At 36.7% G+C, this 23,874-nt stretch overlaps 1 protein-coding gene across 2 annotated transcripts; it reads left to right on the top strand.

Annotated features, from left to right (window-relative positions):
• Nucleotides 1-18,364: 18,364 nt before the first annotated feature.
• On the top strand, nucleotides 18,365-23,228 carry LOC116171706 (E3 ubiquitin-protein ligase mind-bomb-like). Of its 2 annotated transcripts, none has more exons than XM_031488680.1 (4): nucleotides 18,365-18,440; nucleotides 18,607-18,827; nucleotides 18,874-19,875; nucleotides 22,542-23,228. In XM_031488680.1, exons 2-4 carry the CDS (start codon nucleotides 18,711-18,713, stop codon nucleotides 23,211-23,213), a joined length of 1,791 nt encoding a protein of 596 aa, XP_031344540.1. In that variant the 5' UTR covers nucleotides 18,365-18,440; nucleotides 18,607-18,710; the 3' UTR covers nucleotides 23,214-23,228. The 2 variants fall into 2 exon arrangements, with proteins under 2 accessions (XP_031344540.1, XP_031344541.1); XM_031488681.1 differs by lacking the exon at nucleotides 18,365-18,440 and adding an exon at nucleotides 18,454-18,545.
• Nucleotides 23,229-23,874: the final 646 nt, after the last annotated feature.

Below are 23,874 nucleotides of genomic sequence, written 5' to 3'. Positions count from 1 at the left end.
CATTTTTCGATTTTTGAAAAACTTATGTTAACCTATAACAGTGGGTGATGGATTAGTGTCACTAGATTTGTTTAAAATTCAATTGTTATAGAATCATGGCCGACTACTAAAAAGAAAATCCTAAAAAAATAGTGTCAATTCAATAAAATGGGAATAAGTCAGAAACTGTTAAAGATAGCTATAGGAACATGTATTGTCAAAATATGCCCATTTCGATTCTCTATCTCATGGAATAGTAAGAACATGGTCATTCCATTAAAAAAAACTGAGTTTTTAGTCTTTGAAGTTTCATAAATTTGGATATCCATAGGGGCGGTCGTACGCAACTTAACTTTTTTTAAGTGCACTAAAAGAAAGCCCTATTCATTCTCTATGCACTGATAAAAATAGGTTGCCATGACTACAACCGTTTTCAAGTAATCAATTATCAAGGTACCATCTGCATCCGCCATTTTTTTTCTTAAAGTCAAAATAACTTAAAAACCATAAATGGTAGATATCGACATATGGGTATCAAAAGAAGTGAAATTTCACGTAGAATCCAAAAATGCAATAAAAAATAGGGGTTGCCATTTAAAATAACGAAGTTACTATCTACTTCCGGTGTTTCCGGAAGTGCGGCCATTTTGAAAATATTTTACATAGATTCGGCCTTCAGAGTAACTCCTAAGTACAAATTTTCAAAAACCTACCTATTTTACTTTCCCAGAAACTTTTAACTAAAGCTCCCAAAAATACACCCTGTATAGGGTGTAGCACCTAAGACCCCTCGGATCATAATTCGTTTACCATAAAAGATACCGAAGAAAGTCTTAGTGCAAAATTGTACACAATTACCGTCCCCATATTTGTAAAATAATTTTGATCACCAGGGGCGTGCTGTATTCCAGTGGCGTATCAAACTTACGTTATTTTTAAATGGAACACCCCATATTTTACTACTGATTTAGAATGTACTTGAATAATACTTATTTTTTTATGTAACATGTTATACCTCTTTTCTGAACACTACACGATTGACTAGTATTAATCCGCATATTTTCTTGCAAAAAATACACCGACAACTTTAACGTTTTTCGTCAAAATTTGACAGGTTTTCGACATTTTTTTTTAAAAGAAACTAAATCGCGCAGGGGAATAAGTTTTGAACTAAGGCGCAGGTTGGGACCTCTTCCACAGTCACATATTTTTTTTAGATACTTTATCAAAAAAATTAAATGTTTGATTGACCTTCGTCAAATGTCGTATCTTTAAAAATTTCTAATGGCACCCCCCTAAACAAATTATACCTGTGGGTAGCCAAAACTACAAATTTTCCACTAATGAAGCTAGGGGTATAACATGTTACATAAAAAAATAAGTACTTTTCAAGTACTCTCGAAATCAGTAATAAAATATGAGGTTTTCATTTAAAAAATGCAAGTTTGATACGCCACTGGAATATAGCACGCTCCTGGAGTTAAAAAATACTTTAGAAGCGCGCTGGCGGTAATTGCGTACAATTTGGCTCTAAAACTTTTTTCGATATCTTTTATGGTAAAGGAATTAAGATCCGAGGAGTCTTAGATGCTACACCCTATATATGGAATATGATATATATTTCGGTAAATATCGAATGTATACAAAATTTTTCTATATGAAAATTTTCAAAATAAAAATTTATTATAATTACATCCCTAACATTAATCTAGATATCCTACCTCAAAATAAAACAAATGAACGGATACGTTTCTTATTCAAAACCTTGAAGACAAAATAAAATTAGCAATAAAATGGTTTTCATCGCAATAAGTTTTCAAAAAATTTTGCTACAGCAATGATTGCTAATTTCCCGCTGCCTTAAAAAATCGTACACGTTCATTTGTTTTATTTTAATGTAGGATGTCTAGATGTTATCGATGTAATTATAATAATCTTTTTGGAAAAATTTTCTTGTATAAGGGTATTAACATGTTGTCATCGCAAAGAGAAAAAAAATCTCTATGAAATGAGCGTAATGAAAGGGTACATTGCTATTTAAAAAAATTCAATTTTTTTCGTTGCTCGTTTGTTTTCTGAAGTAAGAACAAATTGCTACCTTATTAATAGAAATAAAATATTAAACAACTTTCATTATAGGAACATTTGGTATACAGTCGATGATTACCGAGATATATACTATATTCCATACTTAATGGGCACCCTGTATAGGCGTGTACTGAAAGGTTAAATAAGCTTACTTGGCTCGATGCCTATCCCCTGCCTTATATTTCTAATATTTTAAACAGATCAAGACATGTTCGTTACATGTCCAGCCTAGATATTAAGTCGGAATACTAGCAAATTCAAATTGATGTAATCTCGTTCCTTAACTGCATTCACTGTAACCGTCACGTGAGTTATTTCAATTGAAAAGACTTCCATTAACCTGGCAGAGGTTAATAGATAGAGTTGTGAGGGTAAATTTGGAGGCCTATTGCATCCTGTAGGTACCATCTTGTAGAGGTTAAAAACTGCAATTTGTATTTTGATCTTTTCAAACAGGGTCAGAGCAAAATGGAAACAAATACGGTTAAATTCGTATTTTTTACAAATATCTTCGGAACTGATCGTACATTGCGAATTTTTAAAATCATCATTCTACTAATCCCTTTATTTCTAATTGAACCGACTGTGTATCTCCTATGGTTTCCGATTTCCCCATGCTGTTTATTCTTATCTTGGACACACTGTATGTTCACTTTTTCTATACAAAGCACCGAACTGTAATGATATAATTGTTGTTGTTCGGAAAATCACCATTAATGGCTGTTCCCAAATTTCAATTCTATTGTCTGGGTAAATCAAGTTCGCTTCTAATAAAAATAAAAAATTTCTGATCTGGAATAAATCCAGAAAACCAATTTGTCAATGATTTTCTGAACACTACACGATTGACTATTATGAATCCGCATTTTTTTCTTGCAAAAAATACACCGACAAGTTCTTCACTATTATATTTCCATTACGTATTGGGCCCTGCAACGTGAAAAACCTGACTGAAATTGATTTGTATTGCTATATATCAAATTCAATTTAGTTCTTCAAAATCGGTTTTCGTGCGGCCTCGACAGCCAATAAAATGAGATTTATTATTGCTGTGCCATAAAGTGATGTATCTTAATCGTTTAATATCTGTTTAAATCGCGTGAAAAATTCCCATTATCAATTAGGGTTGGTAAATAATTTCGAGAAGGAATAGGAAATGTAAGGTATTTAGGAAACCTGCACTAATTACGGCCGACTGCCTGACTTCACATCATTAATGTGTCTGTGAGAAAACCAATAAGGGATGCTGGTAGGAATTTATAGAATTACCGATCACTAGGTGATTTAGGTGAACTTTCGCGTGCCGCTATGGCTTTTTAACTCTTTTCTTGTTAGTCGAATATTCGGGGTTCATTTCTCGTTAAACCGTTTTATCTCGGAATGATGGTTTTATTGACAGAAATTTATTTGTACACCTTGACACGTCTAATAAACTTCCAGGAAACATGCTCTGCCTACGAGCCCGCCATCTGCATTAAAAATGGAGCGAGTTGTGCTCCTGGCGCGAAAACGGGAGAGCGGCGTAAAGTTACGTTGACGGTCTTATTTATGTACTCGTTCTACTTTCCAATTTGTAATCTTAACAAGTCCTTCGATTTCTCTTCAGAATATTTAAGCACAACTTTTTCCTAATAGAGTGGAAAGCAAAGCATCAAGATAATAGATCGGTGAGAATGAGGAACCATCGCATTTTAATAACTTCTTTTCCACCTTTCTATAATCATTCAACTCGGTTTTTAGCAGCCCTCTGGTAGTTAATGCAGTCGACAAATAACCATGTAACCATCAGTTAGAGGCGAATCCAGTTCAAAGCGCATAGGCCATACCTTTCCAATTAATATCCCTGAGCTCCTGCTTCTGTTGGTTATGCTTTTACTTCAATTGGGATAGAATTATTAATATCTACTTTTCGATAACCATAAAACCGAATGCTTTTTGTAACGTATGAAACGCTACCAATTTGATCAGTGTAGTATCACGTAACTTCCCATTACAGCTTAGCAGAGCCCAATCTGACACTACTCCTCTGTGCGTGACCCCGGCATAGTGTACACCTCGCAGGGTTTAGATTTTTATCCACTTTCCACGAGACAATTCTGGTATACGGAATAAACACAGCCCGTTGAAAATCATTTGGTCCTTAGTTAATGTTAGTGGAGGTAGGCAGAAAATTTTTCACTGCGCGTATCATTTTCGCTTCGTGTTGATAAAATATTTAGAAAGCTTTTTTATCTGCAGACCTTAATTAAAATCTAACAAATTACACATATTTAAGCGCCCTTTATAGGTGTAGTTAACGCAAGTGAATAATAAAGGAAACGACTTTTTTAATGTAAAATTATGTAATTTGTAACGTTAAAAAAGTTTATTTGGTGCTATCTGCTCAAATCTTTATTTCTCTTTTAGGCGAACAAGCATGTTTTTGAAATGTATATAGGTAATTACGGTGTGTGCTGCGTCGGAATTCAGTTTTTGCACCAGCTACTCTTTGACAGGCTCTGTTGCATGCAACGATGAGCAAAATTAATTCTACTTCCTTTGTCAGGTTTCTATTCGCAACTAATGAGAATATCGAGGATTTTATTGGTAAAAGCTATAACGGTAATTTTTAATATTCGTGTTGTCATCTACTTTTATTCATTCATAACTCATTTTTGCTTATCGCTTGCCACTTCTGTGTTCCATTACGGATTTACGATAAATTTTAGGAAAAAGGAGTAGGTTTTATCAGAATCAGAGAACTCGGAGTCAGAGAAAGTATTAATATTAAAACAGAATTCCGCACAAAATAACGGAGCTATAATTGTTGATTCACTATCAAACAAATGTAGTAATTACAATTCGATTGTATCAAAAACCAGTATGTAATCAAAGGATATATCAAGGAGTCGTCGAAAATAAAAAAAAAGGTATCTTTGAACTTCAGGTCACAACCTTGTGAGGTGAGAAGGTCGCGCTCTGCCTAATCTGTAACAGATAGCAACATAAACAAACAAACAAGAGGGGTAGTGAATAGTGCGGCACAGTTATAATGCGAAAGCAATGTCTAACCGTCTGACACTGATCACGTAAATCGTATACTAAAACCGTAATTAATACTCAGAATCAATTATTCAGTTTACGTTAGCTACACTAAAAGCAATATTTTGACTCGACCACGGACTGCTCGTACAATCGGTGATTATATATAAATATAAAGGCAGAAACGTGACGTAGAAAATTACTTTACCATGCACACCAGCAACGCAATTTAATTAATTCAAAATGTAAATCAGGTAGTATGAACAATTTCTTCGGAGTAAAACAAGTAACGTAACTATAAATTGTGGATATCGGTCTCGGAACAATTCTGGTCCACTTCAAAAACTAATTTACAAAGCAAAGGTACCTAACCCTTCTCAGGTAGACACTAAATCAGTAGCAAGGTAATGGCGTACTAAAGAAATATAATTTTCATGTACGACGGCAGAATCGTCACTGCGCGAGAAATACAACTCGTAGGCAAGATAAACTTAAAGAAGGGAAGGGATTAGAAATACTATAGAAAATATCTGCACGACATCGGGCGGCGCAGCAAAGAACTACTATAAAAGGAACCTATAACACATGGATAGGGAAAATGAAGAACTAAGGTAATAAGAATCTACTACAAAACTAACTTACACCTTATTAAAAGGGTTTACAAAGGAAATATCCAGATGGCGTAAGAATTTAAACAAGCATACAGTGACTTTGTAGGGACATTGGCGACAATATGAACCTTAGACCATATAGTACATGGACTGCTAATTGTAACTAAAATATGGTCAAGGACATCGCCTGGGTATGTGAGTTTCAGGGTAAACGAGCCTGTCCGAAGTTGTCCGATGAGACACGATTTGAGATTGTCAACCTATAAATTAACAAACGTCAATTGATTAATCGCCTAGATATCCCAAAAAAAGCAAACTTATTCTTATTTGTGGACATATAGCAAATAATGAAGAGCATTTAAAGCTTCCCGTACTACGCGGTTACTATAAAGCTGCTCTTTAAGCGATCCTAGTGGTGTTTACACGACTTTAGTTTACCCTGAGATTCACATACCCACGACTACAGTGCCCTCTATCCGTGACCATCCATTTTGTATTGAAAGCATAAGGCGAATAGCAGTCCATGTACTATATGGTCTAAGATATGAACCCAGCCGTCATGTTTCATCGAAAATTTAAATTACAATTGGCAGGCCACACACAATACACGTATGACATGTGTTGTGTGTAAGGGGTTCCTAAAGTCACTAAATATAGAAAGTACCGCAATTCATTGGGCTCGTGTGTTAGAGAGAGAACGCATGATTTTTGCCCAAAAATGGCGGAAGTTACCAGATTCTAGTAACTTTAATGTTAGGGATTGTTCCCCCTGTTTGGAGATATCTGTATATATTTTTATAAAACATGACAGTACTATGAAGTTAGGTTATAAAAAATTACAGCTATTCAGATTTTATTTGTCAATTTTTTTAAGTTGGCAGCAAATTTGCCCAAAAATGGCAGATGATTGCGGTACTTTCTATATTTAGTGACTTTAGGGGTTCCGTTCGATTCCAGAACGTACACAAATACGCTGGCGTAGCATCTTGATATGAACTTGGACTTGAAATGGAAGAGAAGACGTATCTTAAGAAAACTCTGTAATCTACTTAACCCCCAGGTTCTACGCTAATTTCACACTACAAGAACACGGAAACAAAAGTCAACCCGGCAACGTTTAAAAATGACCACCCGAATGACTATAACCTCCAAAAATAAACAAGATTCCGCTTAAATTTGAAAAGTGGCACGTGAGAAAACATATAAGGCAGAGCCCCGTTACGTTGGTTGTAGACAACGCTTTGACCTAAAGCACAGTAGGGAAGGAACGTAAAATAAAACACTCAAATTGTGAAAAGTTTGTTTATAATGATCGCAATTATTATTGATTGTAAAAGCTCGGAAATTTCAGTCAAAATAAATTCCATTGCAAAAATAAATTTTGAAAAATGGTAGTTCACCGAATCAAAATAGAAATAGGCTGGGAAAAAAACAACTTACCAATAAAAAAAACCAGCCGTCAAATTAATATCAAATTGTGGGGTAATATTCATTGTTTGTAATGATGTGAATGCGTAACATAAAATTATAACATCACAAAAAGTAGCAGGTAAACTTCAAGAGGTAATATATAGGTTAAAAACAAGTTTTGGGAATTATGGACCAGGTAAGCAGGTACAAAGATTCTAAGAGAAGGCGAAATACACAGGATGTGACTCAACTTTGGTGCAATAAAGTCCTTTTGTTAAAAGCAATCACATGGCCTTGTAGGCAAATTTAACTAAAAACAAGATATGTGGAAATTATTGAATCGCCACTCATTTATCGCATACAGATTCTAAACTGAAGAGCTTTGATTAGCGTAATCCCGCTCCGGCAAGATGGGTAACCCGCCCCTGGTTTCGGGGTTTCGAGCCTGCAGTTGAATGTCTAAGACAATCACGGAATTAGGTGTCGTAACTCCATTTTGACTACAGTTCTTACCACCCCCGTGACTGCTTCATTCACGGAGAAAATGTTAGTTACAATCCACAAGTCAGTACATACATCAAACGAATCGGTAATTTCCACATATTAAAATAAAATGATCAAAACTTATGAATGTTACTTGAGGGAAAAAACCAAGTAATCAAATGCAGCATACAAAACACAAATACGATATAAAGAAATGCAAAAATAACTACCTGCATTAAATAACACAAAATAACAACAAACATTTATGGAGCGACGCGTTCACGACTGCCATTCAAGACAAGACACCAAACGTAACCCCCGTTCGTGCTTTTTGGATGGTGCAGGCAGCTTCTTCCCACCTTGAAATTGCATGGTTGCCAACTCTCAAAAATGTATGCATCGTCGTAAGTTCTATATACAGGGCGGAACCTTTCAACTCTTTGCTTAAATTTTGAAAAGCGGTGTAAGAAGTGTCGCAGTAACTACTTCGGCAGTTTTCTCGAGAATCTGTTAGATTCTCAGCTACCTTGTCCTCTCGGCATAGGGCACATTTTGCCCAATCGACGGATTTGGAGACAGCTTCACCAAGCGGACTACCAACGTTCACTGCAAATTGTCCAGACATTGTCATCCACGTCATGAACCTAGCTATTAAAAACCTCCACAAGCAAGTCACATGAAAAGTAGTAGGTACATCAAATAAGTATAGTGAACACTCGAAGTGGATTAGAAGGAAACGACATGAGCTATTGAATAAAATGGTAGAAAGAATAACAAATGCGTTTGTTTAACAGTGTCTAAACAAATGACAGCTGTTGCCATCTCGGAGTTCATTGTTGTGTAAACTACGCCATGCGGACTTTTTATTTGGTATCAGTACCTACAGTAATATAGAGTTACCTTGTTTAATCTCATTTACTTTTAAATGTAAATGTGGTCATTAATTTGAGATTGAACACAATTTCAATCGTGGTATTTGAATGTTGTATTTGTAAAAGTATTATCTCTGGTCGTTGCGATAAGAAGTTCCGTTATCGCTGTGTGCACTAATTAATTTGAAAATAAGCACGGGTTATCGCCGGAGTCTGAGTGTGATGTGAGGTTTGACGACGCAAGAAAGTCGAAAAGAAGGGGACTTTTCGTTTCGTGACTTTTGGTTTGGTGGGCTTTTGGAACGTAGTCGCCTGTTTTGCGTGTGTGACAGTTTTTTGAAAAGACAGTCAGTCTTGTTGAATCGTAAACTTTTGCGGAAGAAAGTTAAACAGTGTTTAAAGAGATTCAAGTGGTCGTGATAAAACTGAATATTTTGTTTCGAGTGAAGTTCAGTGGTGCATCAGGTACTCAAAGAAGGCCTTAGTTCGTGCATTTGTCGCTTAAGTGAAAGCCGTTTTATAAAGTTGTCCCAGTTTACTTTTTTAAGAGGAGTTTTTTCCATCATCAAAAGAGCCAATTTTACATCAGTAATTATATACATTGAACCCAGACTCATCTACACTAAGATGCGAGTGCAGTCAAGAAGGTGAAGTTCCAGAAGCAACATCAGCTAAATTTTGTGTTTGTTTGCTCCAGTTATTAATAAACACTTGCAAGGATTATTAACATTTTAAGGTAATTCAATCCCTTTGCGTGGTACTTTGTTTATTAACCCTGTGTGCTTCTCTTTCTTTTAGCATATTAATTGATTTTATCTTGTTTCATTAACACGTTAAAGTTATTAAGATTTCTTTAATTAATAGTTTCAATCGGTCGCTTGTTGCGGGTATGTATATTCTGACCTTGAGTGCTTATTTTTATTTCACCCTTATTTGATTGATTTTATCTAATAAATTTGTTTCATCTGTAACTGTTGTATGTTGTATTTAATTTGAATGAAATGTTAGACGTACCGCTTAGTTTTGAAACATGCTGAAGATGTTATAGGTACGTGAGTATGTTTACACCTTACATGTACAAATTTTACATAACATTAGATTTACAATTTTTACACGTAAACTATTCGACATCAAACTGCTACCTAACGTGTAAACAAAAGAACAAAGTTGTGTAATCGTGCTCCACACCAGCGTATATCCGGTAATGTGTACAAAGTTGACGCGGGATTTAATGGAATACAAAGGAGTGAGGATCCTAAATCAACATAGAGAAAGTGCGGCATTTGAAAAACTCAATTGAAAAATATCAAAAAGAAAATTCGCATAAAATTTCGTGGTGCGCAATTCGCCATTGTCACATTAAGATTCCGTTTTCCTTTATTGCGTTAAAATGCAAATAAGCCGTCACGAAAATACATCATCTCCATATTCAAGGTATTGATTCCCTATCCAACTTTTGGATATCGCCGAATTTCGGTAAGTATTCTCATGTAATTACGCGTTATGAGCGCGCCCTGTACTTTCTCTTTCTTCTCACTTGTGCATTAGATTACAATACGTTATCGATATACAGACCCGGTGGCGTTCCCGCCATGAATAAACTTTATCGCTATATTAAAATTTTACCATCCCGTAATATACTTGGCTATAATGGAAAGAAACCTTAAAATTCTTTTCAGTTCTGTTGGGTCGGGTGAGTTAAAGCAATTTTAGTAGGTCAGACTTGAAATTATGTCTAAAGCTATGGCTGCGGATACATATTTTCTTAATCACAAGTAGTGAAATATTTGTTTCTATATTCTGAGCGTAAGGTTCGAAATGTCCAAAAAATTATTGAAACTGAATAGTACGATTAAGTACAAATTCTCATTCTCGCACTAATAGGGCGTTGTGCGCGGGTGCACCATCCTGTTGAAACCTACAGTTTCCAACTTTTGTTTTTTATATGTGTGCCGTATATCGTTGTATTCGTGATAAACAATGTTAGTCAATGTATTATGTACTTTTTTAAGGGTTATATAAAAAAAAGTTGAATTCCCCGAAACGTGTGTACCTACCTATAGCAGCACGAAATGAGTACAAAAAATCGGTATACACATAACCGAAAAAGGATAATGTGGTTACGGCATTGTAACAGACCTAATGTAAACCACAAGCGACTAGCGAATGGAAAACCAATACGGCGTCCCTGCTTTTCGATTTAGCTCGTAAGGATGTTTATGTACGAGCTTTTATATTCGAAGATTTCTCCAACAAATAATTTTTGGGGTTTCTTTTGACATTTGTCACAAGGATTACTAACCATGACAAAAATAAATTGATTTTGAGTACCTATCTTTGTTTCTTGCACTTATGCCACTTCCGTATTGGCTTAGCCACAACTGATATTGACAACATTTTTCTTAGGAATTGTCTCGTTCTGGTTTTTCTTTGAAGCAGAAAATCGTCGCAAAACAAAGCGAGTTATACTTTTACGGCATGCACCCTAAAATATATTGATATTCAACTTTATACCGCTCTTTAAATATTTTTAACTGAACCCACTTGAAATGTAATTATCCCTTTCAATTTGGTTTACATTATTTATTCATGAGCGGAGTGATCCAATATTAACATTTATCGCGGCAACCGTTGCAAATATTTCATTCGCATTTAAATATACGATTGAAGCTTTTTGTGCTTTGCGTTCGGCGGTTCTGTCGATATCATTTCTTTCTAAAGCAAATTGGGATTCTCACATAATTTCCAATGGATTTTACGATGGAGATGTTTGAAGAAGCTTAGGGGAATTAAATGGATGCGGTTAATATCTCATCGAAATTTGATCAAATCCATTCTTAGTCGCTTAGACTGTGATAATATTAGCATCTGAAATTCGGAACAAAATAGAGTAAGTGCTCATGTCTAAATTTTTTATTTATTCTTATTTATTTGCCTTTGTTTTCTAGTGGGCGGGGTGTAGATAACGCCAATAGTTGTTGCGGCGGAATACCCCAATTAGACTAGGTGTTGATGGGATTAATGCCTATTGAAGTTTGAATGCGCTGAATTGGGTAAGAATGACGTTTAAATGAGTTGTATAAAAACCGGCAGATGGCTTTCAAAGTTATTTTAAAATGAGCGCACTTAAAAGACAGGAAATCCGATGTCCATCTTATATTTTTCCGAAAACTACAGGCCGAGTAATTAATTAAAAACCGAATTAATTTGCACTGCTTTAGTACTGAATGCAGCGAGGAAATTCCTTATTTCATTTCCCCAAAATTCGGATTTCCTTATAAGGTAAACGCTGGATTTTGTGATTTTGCCGAAGTGATCGCTGCCACCTACTGGGTCCGCGTAATTCTTGGAGTTGCCGTTTCTCCGATTGAGTTTACCCCAGAGGCTTCCGAAACCGACCTACCGGTCCGTGGCTACCGCTGACCTCGACCAGGCGCGAGGTTTGATGGCGTTTGAGTTCGCCCGTTCCTGCCGTTTTCTGCCGCCGTTTCGCCAGGCTCCCGCCGACAACTGGTTGCCGCCGACTCCCGCTGCTGTATTTACTTACCATAATTTATTCACTTATTTCTTTAATTAAATTGCAATGATTTTTCTATACTAATATTGAATTCCTTAAGCTCACCCAGTGTGTGCAACGCACTTCAGCCAGTGTTTCTCCAACCCCGAGATTACGGCAGTTCTTTCTTCAAGGTCTTCAAAAATACGCTTACGCGTTCTTTCACCTCATCGTTCGTAGAAAATTCTTCTCTAATCAGAGACACTTTTAGCCTTGGTGGAAGCCTGGCGGAGTCGCGATTTATGCGGCTGTGCTGAACCCGGATTTTCTTCTTTGCTAATCCAGCGTTTTCTCCGCGACTGCTGATGTTTACAAATGGTGCTCAATAGTATAGGTACTTTGACCCTTTTTGTTGCATAACAGAAAACTGACGCCAATATACCTATACCGATTAATATCGACCGCCTTGTACACCCGAGAGAGGAAACGACACCACTCACATGTTCTATGGGCCGCATTTTTTGTATCGACCGCCTTTTTCGTATCAACCGCCGATTAACATCAATCGTTTTGTACGCCGGAATGTAGAACAGGTCTTAATACAATGAGTTAAAATGCACCTATATCACGTTTCCAATTGAAATTTTAAAATGCTGCTCATCCGTAAATAATTTACACATGCATTATCTATTATATTATTATTATTCAAATATGTGCAAAACATCGTCGAAAGTGCCAACATAACTTCTTATGAAATTGAAGTTGGCACACTTTTACCTACTTACAAGTAATCATAAGATATGAAGTAACGTAAGCTCACGCTATTTAAACATTTTCTTAAGATTGTGGAAAATGTCGAGCTTCTGCAATTTTATTTGTTGAAAACACTTAATTAAGCTACCCTCTAACAAATTTTACTAATTTCATTATCGCGACTCGAAGTTCGAATAACGTCATGTAACCGCCAACTGATTCTTACAACGGTTGAATCAACTAGGATAACGGACGTTCTTTCGTGAATCTCCTTCGCCGCCGCCTTCACCAAATAAATAAAATGTAGCACACCCCGAATTATGATTTTACCACTTTTTAACTAGAGCGCATTCAAACTACAGTCAAAACAAAAAAGTACTAAGCTATACTTGGCCCTTTGTTGTTTATAATTTTTACTTCTGATCTACCGCTGTCACTTACCGACGCCTGTACTGTTCATCTATATGCGGACGATACGCAAATGTATACATCGTGTAATCCGTCTCGAGTGAATAAAGCAGTGCATACTTTAAACAACAATTTGCGTCTTGTTTCGGAGTGGTCTGTGGCAAATGGTTTGATTCTAAATCCGACTAAAACAATAGCCATGTGTATTGGTGGTAAAACTTCACGTGAACGCGCATTAGAGCACTTAAGTGAGCAAATAAAAGTAGGTGCCGTAACTGTTCCGCTTAGTGATGTGGGGAAGAATCTGGGGGTGTGGTTTGATAAACACTTAAATTTTGAAAAACACGTATCTAAAATGTTGCAGGTATCTTTTGCGAAGTTTAAATATATTTATAAATTTAAAAAGGTGTTGTCGTCTTCATTGAAATGGTCTTTAGCCACAAGCCTAGTTATGAGTAACTTCAATTACTGTAGCATTGTATATTACAGTTTTCTTACAAAGGTGTATAGGAACAAAATTCAAATGTTACAAAACACTTGTTTACGTTACTCTTTTAGTATTAACTATAGTGCACATGTTACGCCATATTATTACAAAAACTCAATCTTAAAAATGGAAGAAATGTTTTGTTTACAATGCGTTAGGTTTTTATATAATCTACTTGTAAATAAAAGTCCAGGTTACTTATACAGCCAGTTGATTTTGCGATCTGATTTGCATAGCGTGAATACAAGGTTCAAACATTTGTACAATATTCCAGCCCACAGGACTTCAAAATATGAATGTAGCTACTCAATAGTAGCGCCCACTTTGTTAAATAAATATATTCAAGGGAGAGACATTAAGAGTAAGAATTTTTTTAAAAATAATCTGAAACCGCAAATGATTGAATTGTACCATTGAATAACTTTGACTCAACGATATTATACTTAACTATTTCATTTACATCTATTTAACATTATTTGTAAGTTATCTTTCTGTTATTATAGTTTATCTTCTTTCTTTTATATTGCACTTAAAATTAAGTTAGTTTAATGTATCTGTACTTGCTGGTGGAGTGGAATAACAGCTTTGGCTGAACTCCTACCATTTGTGTTTTTCACAATAAACATTATTATTATTGTCGGTGTTTCTTGTGAGAACTCAGGTCTAGCCTGGTTAACTAATCGCACGGATTAAAATCAAGTAACGATTAGTGTCTGTGTCTGTGTCTGGTGAAGTTATGTAGGGTCATTAAAAAAAAAAATAAAAAATAAAAAAAAAATAAAAAAAAAAATAAAAAATAAAATAAAAAAATCACACACGTACATTGGACATCTAGGGATAATGTAATTCGTACTTACCAACATACCTATTGATGGGCACAATAGCCAACGCTATCAGGAAAGAGGAAAACAAAACAAAAAATCATTATAATAATTCCTGTAATTTTATTAAATGGAGTTTATTGTGTAAGTGTTTCTTTGGCTTTGCGTTTGGGTTGAATACGAGTGGGTTGTGATAACGTGATGTGCTTCTGTGAAGAAGGAGTTTTGTGTTTTTTAATTGTATTTATGGTGTTTCTTTGTTCCTGAGGTCGTATTTGTGAGGTTGCTTGGGTTTTTGTGGAGATATTGCAGTATTTTGTGAGCCTGTGGTGCTGTTAAGGTTTTTGCGTTTCGGTTGTATACGAGTGGGTTGTTTCTGAGAAGAAGGAGTATTGTGTTTTTTAACTGTGCTAGGGCGTGTAACTTTATTGGATGGACCTGTCTTTGTAGTACATGTTGCGTTACTTGTGTTTATGTTGTTTCTTTGTTCTTGAGGTTGTATTTGTGAGGTTGCTTGGGTTATTGATGGAGATATTACAGTATTTTGTGAGCTAGTAGTGCTGTATAGGTTTCTGCGTTTGGGTTGAATACGAGTGGGTTGTGATAACGTGGTGTGCTTCGGTGAAGAAGGAGTTATGTGTTTTTTAATTGTGCTAGGGCGTGTAACTTTATTGGGTGGACCTGTCTTTGTAGTGCATGTTGCGTTACTTGTATTTATGATGTTTCTTTGTTCTTGAGGTTGTATTTGAGAGGTTGCTTGGGTTTTTGGTGGAGATATTTTAGTATGTTGTGAGCCTGTAGTTCTGTTAAGGTTTTTGCGTTTCGGTTGAATACGAGTGGGTTGTGAAAATGTGGTGTGTTTCTGTGAAGAAGGAGTTTTGTGTTTTTTAAATGTGCTAGGGCGTGTAACTTTATTGGATGGACCTGTCTTTGTAGTGCATGTTGCGTTACTTGTATTTATGGTGTTTCTTTGTTCTTGAAGTTGTATTTCTGTTGTTGCATGGGTTATTGGTGGAGACATTACAGTATTTTGTGAGCCTGTAGTGCTGTTAAGGTTGTTGCGTTTGGGTTGAGTACGAGTGGGTTGTGTTTGTGATAACGTGGTGTGTTTCTGAGAAGAAAGAGTATTGTGTTTTTTAGCTGTGCTAGGCCGTGTGGGTGAGGGCGTCTTTGTAGTGCGTGTTGCGTTACTTGTATTTATTGCGTTTGTTTGTTCAGGAAGTTGTGTTTGTGTGGTTGGTGGAGTTAAGTTTGGAAATATTACAGTATGTTGTGTGTCATGTTGTGAGTCTAAAGTGCTGTTTAGGCTTTTGCGTCTGGGTTGAATACTAATGGGTGGTGATAATGTGGTTTGCTTCAGAGGTGAATCTCTGATTGTAGTATATGTTGTATCATTTGTTGTACTTGTTTGTTCGGTAAGTTGTATTTGTGTGTTTGTTTGGGTTAGAGGTGGAGATATTACAGTATGTTGTGTACCGTGTTGTGAGCGAGTACTGTTGTTTACATGTATACGTTGTGGATCATTTCTGTATGTAGTATCTTGTGTTATGTTTAGAAATTTACGAACAATATGGCATGTGTTGATAATGACTGCTTTTTGTAAATGTTTGTATGTGTTTTTGTCTAAACCTAATAGTTGTAAATTGTGGTGTATTGTCTTTGGTATAACTCCAGTAGCACTAAGAATAATGGGAACTATAACAGTAGATTTCATTCTCCATTGCGTCTTAAGCTCGATAGCTATATCGGTGTATTTGCGGTGTTTTTCTGCATGTGTTTTAGTTAAGTTGTTAGTGTTGGGGATGGCAATGTCTATAATACAAATGGATTTTTGTGTTTTATCTATAAGTGTAATGTCTGGTCTATTATTGTGGATAGTTTTGTCTGTGAGTAGTGTCCTGTCCCAATATAATTTGTGTGTGTTGTTTTCGAGTATGATCTGTGGCGTGTATTTGTAGTATGGTGTCGTATCTGTTATGAGATTGTGTTTAAGTGCTAATTTTTGATGTATGATTTTAGCTACCTGATCGTGTCGATGTTTGTATTCAGTTTGTGCAAGTCGTGTGCATGCCGATATTATATGTTGGATTGTTTCTGATGTTTGTGAACAAAGTCGACAAGAATCATTTGTCACTGTTTTATCTTTATGTATGTGTTTTTTATAGTTGCGTGTGTTAATGACCTGGTCTTGTATTGCTAACATGAAACCCTCAGTCTCCGGGAAGACATCACATTCAGACAACCAACTGTGCGTTGCTATAGAGTCAACACAATCCTGGCCAACCTCTTGTGGAAATCGTCCATGTAAAGGCTTTTGGTTCCATGTCTGTATGTTATTTGTGATGTATGTAAGTTTGGATGTGGGTGGGAGTACATTAGTTTCGTGTAGGTTAAGTGGTGTGTAAGATTTGTCTGCATATGTTACTGTTTTGTGTAAGACTGAAGTATCTGATTTGTTATAAAAGTATTGTCGTAAATTGTGTATTTGTGTTTGGTGTAATAGTTTTATATCTGTAAGTCCTCTACCTCCTTCCGAACGAGGAAGGTAAAGTCGTATAGTGGAGGAGTGAGGGTGATGTATATGGTGTTTTGTTAATAGTGTACGTGTGTTTCTCTGTATTTGTTCTAAATCTGTATTTGTCCAACGTATAATCCCGAAAGAGTATGTAAGCACTGGTATGGCATAAGTGTTAATAGCTTTGATTGTATTTCTACCGTGTAATTTTGTTTTAAGTATACTGCGTACTCTTTGTAGGTATTGTGTGATAAGTGTTTGTTTTATACTCGTATGTTTAATATGTGTATTTTGCTGAAAACCAAGATACTTATAAGTTTCATTCTCGTCCATGGAATTTATTAAATTACCCTGTTCTAGCTCATAATCTAAAAGTTGTCTTTTACCAGCTGTGATGTGTTGTGTTTTACATTTATCAATTCCAAAGTCCATTTGTATGTCACCTGAGAATGTTTCGGTAATGTGTAGAAGGTGATTAAGTTTTATGCTTGTGGAAGAGTATAATTTAAGATCGTCCATGTAAAACAGGTGTGTAATGTTGTGATGTATTTCGTGGTTGTGCTTAATATTGTACCCAAAGTTAGTAGTGTTTAACAAATATGAAAGTGGATTAAGAGCAAGACAAAACCAAAGCGGACTTAAAGAATCGCCTTGAAAAATGCCTCTTTTAATTTGTATTGGGTCAGTAATAAGTTTTGTGTCGTTTAGTGTAAGTGTTAACGTAGTGTTCCAACATGACATTATGTAATTGAGGAATTGTGTAATATTGTTGCTGACTTTGTATATTGAGAGTACTTGTTGTAACCAAGAGTGTGGTACTGAATCGAATGCTTTTTTGTAATCAATGTATGCAGTGTGTATGTTTCGTTTGTTATGTCTGGATTGTTCAAGTATTACAGAATCTATAATGAGTTGCTCCTTACAGCCTCTGGAACACTTGGTACACCCTTTTTGTTCTTCGTATAAAATGTTGTTATCAGTACAGTGTTGGTATATTTTGTTTGTAATGCATGATGTAAGGATTTTGTATATTGTAGGAAGGCATGTAATTGGTCTATATTTAGATGGGTCTTGTGTATTGTTGTCTTTTGGGAGCATGTAAGTGATACCTTGTGTAAAGAATGCAGGAGTGCGATCTGGTGAATTAAGAAGTTCAGTAAATTGTTGCGCAAGGTAAGAGTGAGTGTAGGTAAAATATTTCCACCAAAAGTTGTGAATGTTATCAATGCCTGGACTTTTCCAGTTATGTAAGTGATTAATAGTTTGAATGATGTCTGTTGTAGTGATGTTTGTGTTATTCATAGGAGTAATTAATATAGGAGTAAATAAATTATTATTATTATTATTATTATTATTACACCCTGTATAATAAGGTGATATTTATTTTTTTTCTAATACAAGTGTGGCAGCACTGGTTTAAATTGAGTCCTTTTGTGCCATGGCTTCTTCTGACGGCGTCACATTTGAAAGTAGCTCAGTTTCCAGATTCGTTTTTTGTAAGTAAACTAAATGAAAACATGAATATTTTGCGAAGTATCCATTAATCAAAATGCGTAGTTTGTACCGAATGCTATATTGTTCGGGTGCGTTACTGGAAATCGGTAAAATTTGAATAAAATGTGCCGCAATTTGATTCAAATCAAATCGCCATCTTTGTTACAGCCGAACGCACGAATGACGAGTGCGTCCGAGGATGCCCGACCATTTCGAACAAACCAAAATAAACTTTCTACCAAAAATTTTGAGAAAAATTTTCACGAACCGAAATGGAAATGGCTAACGCAATTGGAGGCACAAGCGGAGCGCCGAGAACAGCGAGGGGGATTATGGAAGGTGTCGGCGCACGAGTAATTAGGGGGCCAGATTGGAAATGGGGCAAACAGGTTAGGTCGAAATTATTGCTTTTCGGGACTGTAAGGGTAATTTTAGGACGGCGGCGAGGGGCACGTCGGTACGGTACGCAATTTTGAATCTCCGGACGAGGTGGTTGTAGTGTGGGACAACGGTACGGCAGCAAACTATCGCTGTTCGGGCCAGTACGATCTGCGAATCCTTGACAGCGCACCGACAGGTGTTAAGCACGAGGGCACGATGTGTGATACATGTCGACAGCAGCCAATTTTCGGCATACGATGGAAATGTGCCGAATGCAACAATTACGATTTATGCTCGATTTGTTACCATGGCGATAAACATCATTTAAGGCATCGCTTTTATAGAATTACAACACCTGGCAGCGAGCGGGTCTTTCTTGAAACAAGACGAAAGAGTAAGAAGATTGCCGTACGTGGAATATTTCCCGGAGCTCGGGTTGTTAGAGGCGTCGATTGGCAGTGGGAAGATCAAGACGGCGGTAACGGTAGGCGAGGCAAAGTGCAAGAGATTCAAGACTGGTCGGCTGCCAGTCCCAGATCTGCGGCGTACGTAGTCTGGGATAATGCGTCCAAGAACCTGTATCGCGTCGGTTTTGAAGGAATGGCAGATTTAAAGGTGGTTAACGACGCAAAAGGACAGACTGTTTACCGTGATCATTTACCTTGCCTGGGCGAACACGGGGCTGGAAGATCCGGTCCACCTGGTTTGAAAATCGGTGACCAAGTAAACGTCGATCTGGATCTGGAAATTGTGCAGTCTCTACAGCACGGTCACGGCGGTTGGACCGACGGAATGGTTGAATGTCTGAGTAACACGGGAGCGGTTGTCGGTATTGATGAGGATCATGACATTGTCGTCGCTTACAGTAGCGGAAATCGTTGGACTTTTAATCCTGCAGTGCTAACAAAAGTGGCCACACCTTCGTCGACTGAAGGTTTCAATGAGACGCCACAGCAGCAGTTTGCCGTTGGCGACGTCGTGCAAATCTGTTCTGAATTGGAACGCATCAAAATGTTACAACGAGGCCACGGGGAATGGGCGGATGGAATGGCTCCTGTAAGTGGTATTGTTGTTTTTAGACTTAACCCTTACATACTTTTATGATACGAAGGCTTAGGGGGGGAGTCACATAGAGATTTGTACTTTCGCCGACACTAATGTTCAAATTTGTACATTGAGTCTTTTATAGAACGTGCTACCGCTTTTCAAAGTGGGCAATTAATCTGTTGCTTATAAAGAGGAGTGTAGACCAGGGGTCGGCAACCTAATGAAACAGAAGAGCCAAAAATTACAATTTACAAAATTTCCCAGTTTTTAGTCACAAAAAATTTTTGATTCAATATTATAGTATTTGGCTATATACAGGGTATAGGGTCATAGCTGATACCTGGTAAAAAATATTGGTGGTTGCGGATCTACAGAAATTATTTTTTAATGTACAGGGTGTTCTATTTTTACCATGTCAAAAATACTGATCTTTTTAAATAGAACATCCTACATAGTTTTACTTGTTTCAATGCCATTTGTTCAAAGTGCTATAACTATTCTTTTTTAAATGGAACTACCACTATTTTATTTCGCTATTCGATTGTCTTTTGTGTTTTCTTCAATGTTTATAAGGGGTGCCCTGTGTTTATACATAGGAGTAGGCTGCTATAATAAAAAAACAAAAGAATACCTGAAAGTAAACAAGTGTCACAAATTACATAATTATTTGCTGCAAGTGTACTTTTGATTTCGTAAACAAATAAGATTAATTAAAAAGGCGAATTTCGAACAAATGAACTAATTTCTTTAGATATCAAAAGAGCCGCATACTGAGCCGCAGGTTGCCGACCCCTGGTATAGACCCTTCACCTCTGCTTTTTGGGACCTTTTATGGGTCTTCCATACCTTTTTCAGAGCTTTATTAATAGGATCGCCTAGAGAAGAGCATAAGCTTTAATTAGTATAATAGTCCAGAAAGTTTATCGGAGTCTTAGAAGGCTTTTCAGACCATTTTGTTGTCTGTCCAGTGCTTTCTAGGCACTCCTTAGTGCCGTGGGGAGTGCATATGGGAGCCTGCAATTCAAACATCCTCCTAAAGTCGTCTGGACCCTTTCCAGAATTTTTTAGGTGCTTTATAGTCCTTTCTAGAGAAACATTAATGACAATACAAGGTGCATGCGGTGTATATTTTACAAGCAATAGCGATAAAAATGTAAAATAAAATTGTTAGCGCGTAGCGACTTATATTTTGATTATTTTGTACTTTACTCTTTTTCATCATTTTCAAGGTTAACAATGATCAATGACCCCAAGAATTTTGTTTGATTTTTAAGGAATTTTTGCAATTTTTCATGTAATAAATTACAAATTTTGGATTCCGGACATACCGGAAGTTGGCGCCATCTTGGTTTTTTAAATAGAAACATACCATTTGTTTTGTAGACCAGTCATATAATCGCTAAAATCGCAAACTAACTAACCCGCACTTTACTAAAGGTAGAAACACACTTGCGACAAAGTATGCCACACCACCCCACAACATGCCACGCCTCGCCATTCTACGAAAGTGTGGGTTGATGTATTTGCACTGTTTTAAAATATGGTTTAAGGGACACACGCCACGTCATGACATGACACTGCCAATGGCAAGCATGTCGAACTCCCCCCCCCCCCCTTATTTGGATATAATTCACTTTTGAGATCTAATTGATGATGCATCAAAAATGTAAAGGGCGATCAATTGGGAACTTATGCCATTCAAACTGCAGTTTGCATTTTGTCTTTGATTTCAACAATTGGGCATTGTTCGTTACGAAGCCTATTATATTATGACAGCAGATGGCATTGCCACAAATTAGCTGCTGATTTGAAGCAGTGCCCCACGACCACATCAGCAGCCACGAGAAGCGTAGAGTTATGGCGGGACTTTGTATCATATCTGGCCTAGTTTATTATGTTGTATATTATTTTTGATTAGGTAACTGTGTTCATACAAGATTTTTAATATTAAAAAATGTGTAATTTGTTTTTTTTTAATTGTTGATAAAGGCGTTATGAGTAACTGAAGTCCGCGCCACTAGTCGCCCACTGAGACAGTGCGCATCTTTAACTTTAAAGTCTGAATTCAGAATAATACAAAATAAAATCTCTATGTGGCTTTTTTACTCCTTCGTATTAAGATGACTGACAAAAAATAAAACAAACAGAAGACTATACTTTCACAGGATAATGACTTTTTCCTATTTGCTATAATTTGGTTCTTATGTTTTTGACATATCCAAGATTACAGCGTTTTGTTTACAATATTCGGACCAAGCTATACATTACGAGACCGGCTTAAAGGTCCCATTCCCATGCGGACAGGTAATTTTTCGATTTCAACATGGTAATAATAATAATAATAATAATAATATGATTTATTGCCCAGCAGAATAAATTCCAATTATAGGACAATTAAATAATCTAAGAAAGCACAATAACTAAATATACTAATATGGTATTGTGTTAAGTATCACAATACGCAACTGTGCCAAATTTAAACTACCTACCTACCTATCTCTTAGCTTAGAGATCTCCATGGTGGCCCTTGAAATTGAATCAGCCTGTATATTACAATGACATACAACAAGCAAACAGAACAAGACTATTTCATGACGTAATTAATATAACAACCCTCATCTCTTTAGATTCACAATTGTGTGTATTTAAGACTCACAATAATTTATCTCTTTCAGACTCTAGGCAAAATTGGACATATTCAGCAAATATACAATGACAACGACTTAAAGGTGGAAGTTTGCAATACGACCTGGACGTACAATCCGCTGGCAGTGACAAAAGTTGCCAGCAAAGATGGGACGATGCACGGAACGACAAGTGGCGAACGACTTAGTGCGCTACTCAAGAAGCTGTTTGAAACTCACGTCTCGGGTGACGTAAACGAGGAACTGGTGAAGTCCGCCGCCAACGGCGACTCACAGAAGGTTGACGAAGTTCTCAAGCAGAGCAATACCGCCGGTGCGGGTATAGGCCCCGATGTCAACGGCGTCTTTGCCGGTCACACCGCCTTACAAGCTGCCAGTCAGAACGGACACTTGGAAGTTATTACTGTGCTATTGCGTTATAGCGCCGACGTTGAAATTGAGGATAAAGATGGCGATCGTGCCGTACATCATGCCGCTTTCGGAGATGAACCCTCTGTTATGCAATTGTTAGCTCACGCTGGTGCCGATTTAAACGCTCGGAATAAGAGAAGACAAACAGCTCTGCATATTGGAGTCAATAAGGGACATATCGGTGTCGTGAAAATGCTTCTGGACCTCGGATGCCACCCCAGCTTACAGGTTAGTGCCGAATTTTTACCTTTGAGTTTTTGTCATGAGCATCTCATAAAGATTCAGGTATAACACCACCAAATCCTATTACTGTAACCGTAGTAAAGTCGATACTAGAAAAGGACAGTTGCTTTTAATTTCTAAAAATAAGCAGATAAAGCTACTTTTTTCAGAAAGGTGGCGCGTTGAAATCATTTTATAGTTACTGTGATCGCCACTAGGGAATGAAACGAATATGGGAATAATAAATTGTAATCTTGTATAAATCGGTGGTTTTTGGTTTCTCTTTTTAATAATGATCAAATTTTAAAACTTTGTAAACAGTATTTTGATCAGCACACAAAATTACGAATTTGCAGCAATGGAATTCCCAACAGAAGTATTTTTAGATCATTGGTTTGTTTAGAAAAGCGTTTGATGTTTAGCATCTAATTTTTTACATATTTCGGTTGTTCGTAGTGTTTGTGTGTATTATGTGTTGTTGTGCTTGGTTCTGTGCGTTTGAAGAATTTATTGAATCAGGTGTTTCGGTGCAGCCGTGCTCTAGAAGTGAATTTCTGTGCGGTAACTTTTCAGAAATGGCATACATCGTGTTTTACTACAGTCCAACTTACATTAATGCTATTAGGTTTGGTCGTCATCTTGGTTTGGGCTACTACCGGTTATTACAGCTATTTCGGCCTGCATGGTCGAAATTCTGAACTGCAAAAACCAAGAACATGGGTACATTAAA

The sequence above is a fragment of the Photinus pyralis genome, unplaced genomic scaffold (assembly GCF_008802855.1).
Source record: "Photinus pyralis isolate 1611_PpyrPB1 unplaced genomic scaffold, Ppyr1.3 Ppyr1.4_LG5, whole genome shotgun sequence".
In the NCBI taxonomy this organism is placed as follows: Eukaryota; Metazoa; Arthropoda; class Insecta; order Coleoptera; family Lampyridae; genus Photinus; species Photinus pyralis.
Note: the sequence above shows the minus strand (reverse complement) of the source record. Positions and strands in the feature narration are given on the sequence as shown.